Genomic DNA, 3,322 nt, shown 5'->3' on the forward strand with positions numbered 1-3,322 from the left:
CGGCCTCCACATGTTCCTATCAAGAGCCATGTCCTCAGAAATCTGAAGTCACGCCATGTCCTGCCTGATCACCTTGCCCCAGTACTTTCTAGGCCGCCCTCTACCTCTTCTCGTACTTGCCAAAGTCAACCGCTCACACCTACTAAATGGTGCAACTAGGCTTCTCCTCCACACGTGTCCGAACCATTTAAGTCGTGCTTCCCGCATCATGTCATCCACGGGAATCACGCCCACCCTCTCCTGAATATCTTCATTCTGAATCTTATCCAGCCTAGTGTGCCCACACATACATCTCAACATTCTCATTTCTGCTACTTTCATCTTCTGGATATGTGAATTCTTGATTGGCCAACACTCAGCTCTATATCGTTAACAAGTAATATCTAGATAGTATATTTAGACAGATAAGTCCAAGGAAGCACACGAGAATATGACAAATTCCTGTTAGCAAACTACAGAACTACCAAAGGTAAGTAGTAAGAGAACAAGACATGCGGCTATAGAAAACTAAGGAAAAAAAGGGTACCATACTAGTGATGTGCCGGAGAATTTCGGCACAACTAATATAAATTACTTACATTTTAGCTTGTTTTAAATGCAATAATCTTTTATATTTATGTAATTTTAGTTTTTTTGTAGTGAATGAGGTTTAAGTACCTAAGAGCATGGAAATAAAATAAAAAAGCCACAAAAAGACAAGAAAAGAGCAAAATGCATCACAAATGTGGAAATGCAGACCACAATTCCAACATGTGGGCCGCATAATGCTCAACGAAATCGCAAACCCCAACAGTTTGTTGGCCAAAGTCCAGTGCAAGAAATTCGGTCCAATATGCAATCGCATAACAGGTTTGCGAGCCGCATAATGGACCACAAACTTGTTGTGAAAATTGCTGAAGGTGCAAAATGCGTTGAGAAATGCGATCGCATATTTACAATGCGGACCACAGAATGTGAATGCGATGAAGGTCTAGGAACTAGGGTTTGAAGATGCGATGGCCATAACGAGAATGCAGACCGCATGTCTGTTATGCGACAGATATGCGGTCACATAATTGACAGAAAAAGGTATTTTTGTCTGATTTTTGTCCCTAGTTTTGACTCACTATAAATAGATTTATTTGGGTTTTGTGGGGGCATCTTGTCTTGTTTTTGAGCTACATTCCAAGTATTTAATATCCCTCTCTTTTGGATACTTTTGAAGGAAGAATCTTGCACTTTGTAAGTTTTATGACATTAAATATTCTCATCTTTTTGTATTTAAGTACGTGTAGCTAACTTTAAATACTAAGGTTGTGGACCCTAAATGGGTATTATGTTAATGGGTATTTAACATTGAATATATGTATAATGGTTGGTTGATATATATTTATTTCTCATTTTTCATTTATTGTTGGTGGTTGCAAATATTAACAAGAGCCATTAAATTCTTTCTTTACTTGGAAAAGTGAGTTAGGATTTGGTAGAAGTAAATATCAAAGACTCAAGGCTTTAAACCTTGTTTAATAGAATCACTTAGGAATAAGTGAGTTTTATTTGGCATATATTGATTGTTCTTAATTGCAACTCTTTTATATTTGAAAAAATCATAAAGAGGAAATACTACCCAACTATTGGAAAATATTGGGTAGTCATTTAGAATTCATTTTCATATCTAAAGAACCTTCCATTAGAAATATATCATATTAACACCGATAGCATTACACTTCATTGAAGGGGACACAACCTTGGTTTCCTTAATCAAATTATTTACATTCTCAGCGTTACAATTAGTTATTTCTTCAAATCAAAATCATATCATACTCTTGTTACAACTAACCGAATAGAATTACGACTTAAGTCAAGTAACACACTACTCGAGTAACCTTTTCATGCCTACTCCCTATGGGATTCGACCCCAATCTTGTTGGGTTATTATATTTGAAACCGACCGCTTTACACTATTTAGTTAAAGTGTAATTTTAGCGTATCAACTAGAACTAATACTATCAAACTAAGGAAGACAAAGGGAACCGCCCGACTACCTACTAACCTTCCACCCTAATCTTCCACTTCCACACCCTTCTATCTAGGGTCATGTCCTCGGTCAGCTCAATCTGCGCCATGTCATGCCTGATCACTTCACCCTAATACTTCTTAGGTCTACCTCTACCTCTCCTCTCGCCTCCCAAGGCCAACCTCTCACATCTTCTGACTGGGGCATCTGTGTTTCTCCTCTTAACATGCCCGAACCATCTTAACCTTGCCTCACACATCTTTGCCTCCATAAGGGCCACTCCCACCTTGTCCCGAATAACTTCGTTCCTAATTCTATCCAAAATAGTATTCCCACTCATATATCTCAATATCTTCATTTCCGCTACTTCATATGCTGGACATGTGACTTTTTGACAGGCCAACACTCTGCCCCACACAACATAGTCGGTCTGACCACTACCTTGTAGAACTTACCCTTAAGTTTCAATGGCACATTATTATCACAAAAGACACCAGAAGCAAGCCTCTACTTCGTCCATCCTGCATTGATACGGTGAGTAACATCCTCATCTATCTCCTCATTCATCTGAATTATAGATCCTAGATATTTGGAACTCTCTCTCTTGGGAATGACTTGCGTATCGAGTCTCACATCCACGTCCATCTCCTGGGTAACACCACTGAACTTGCACTCTAAGTATTCTGTCTTGGTCCTGCTCAACTTGGAACCTTTAGACTCTAGAGTATGTCTCCAGACCTCTAGCCTTTCGTTAACTCCACCTCGCATCTCAACAATCAGGACTGTGTAATTCGCAAATAACAAGTACCAAGGCAGCTCCCCTTGGATATGACGCATCAAAGAATCCATCGCCAGGGAAAACAAAAATGGGATGAGTGTTGATCCCTGATGCAACCCCATCTTAAGCGAAAAGTAGTCAGAGTCTCACCGTCCTCACCCGTGTCTTATCCCCATCATACATGTTCTGAATCACTCTAATAAATGCTACAGGAACACCTCCCGCCTCCAAACATTTCCATAGAACCTCTCTCGGTACTTTGTGATAAGCTTTCTCCAGGTCAATTAACATCATATGCAAATCCTTCTTCACCGCCCTATACCGCTCTACCAATCTCCTCACAATGTGAATGGCCTCAATAGTCGACCGTCCCGGCATAAAACCAAACTGGTTCTCATAAATAGACACACACCTCCTCAGTCTCCCTTCAATCACTCTCTCCCAAACTTTTATCATATGGATTAACAACGTGATACCCATATAGTTGTTGTAGTTTTAGACATCCCCCTTGTTCTTTTACAACGGGATTATCGTACTCCGCCTCCACT

General features: G+C 39.9%; 1 protein-coding gene across 1 annotated transcript; it reads right to left on the reverse strand.

The window, feature by feature from the left end:
* Positions 1 to 2,503: 2,503 nt before the first annotated feature.
* On the reverse strand, positions 2,504 to 2,896 carry LOC104219433 (uncharacterized). Its single transcript, XM_009770124.2, has one exon. The coding sequence runs from the start codon at positions 2,894 to 2,896 to the stop codon at positions 2,504 to 2,506; it is 393 nt and encodes a 130-aa protein (XP_009768426.2).
* Positions 2,897 to 3,322: the final 426 nt, after the last annotated feature.

Source organism: Nicotiana sylvestris, chromosome 4 (genome assembly GCF_000393655.2).
Source record: "Nicotiana sylvestris chromosome 4, ASM39365v2, whole genome shotgun sequence".
NCBI lineage: Eukaryota > Viridiplantae > Streptophyta > Magnoliopsida > Solanales > Solanaceae > Nicotiana > Nicotiana sylvestris.

Bases quoted from the DNA above. Each gene is read 5' to 3' on its own strand.
- LOC104219433 (XM_009770124.2), bottom strand. From the start codon at position 2,896: ATGGGGTTGCATCAGGGATCAACACTCATCCCATTTTTGTTTTCCCTG.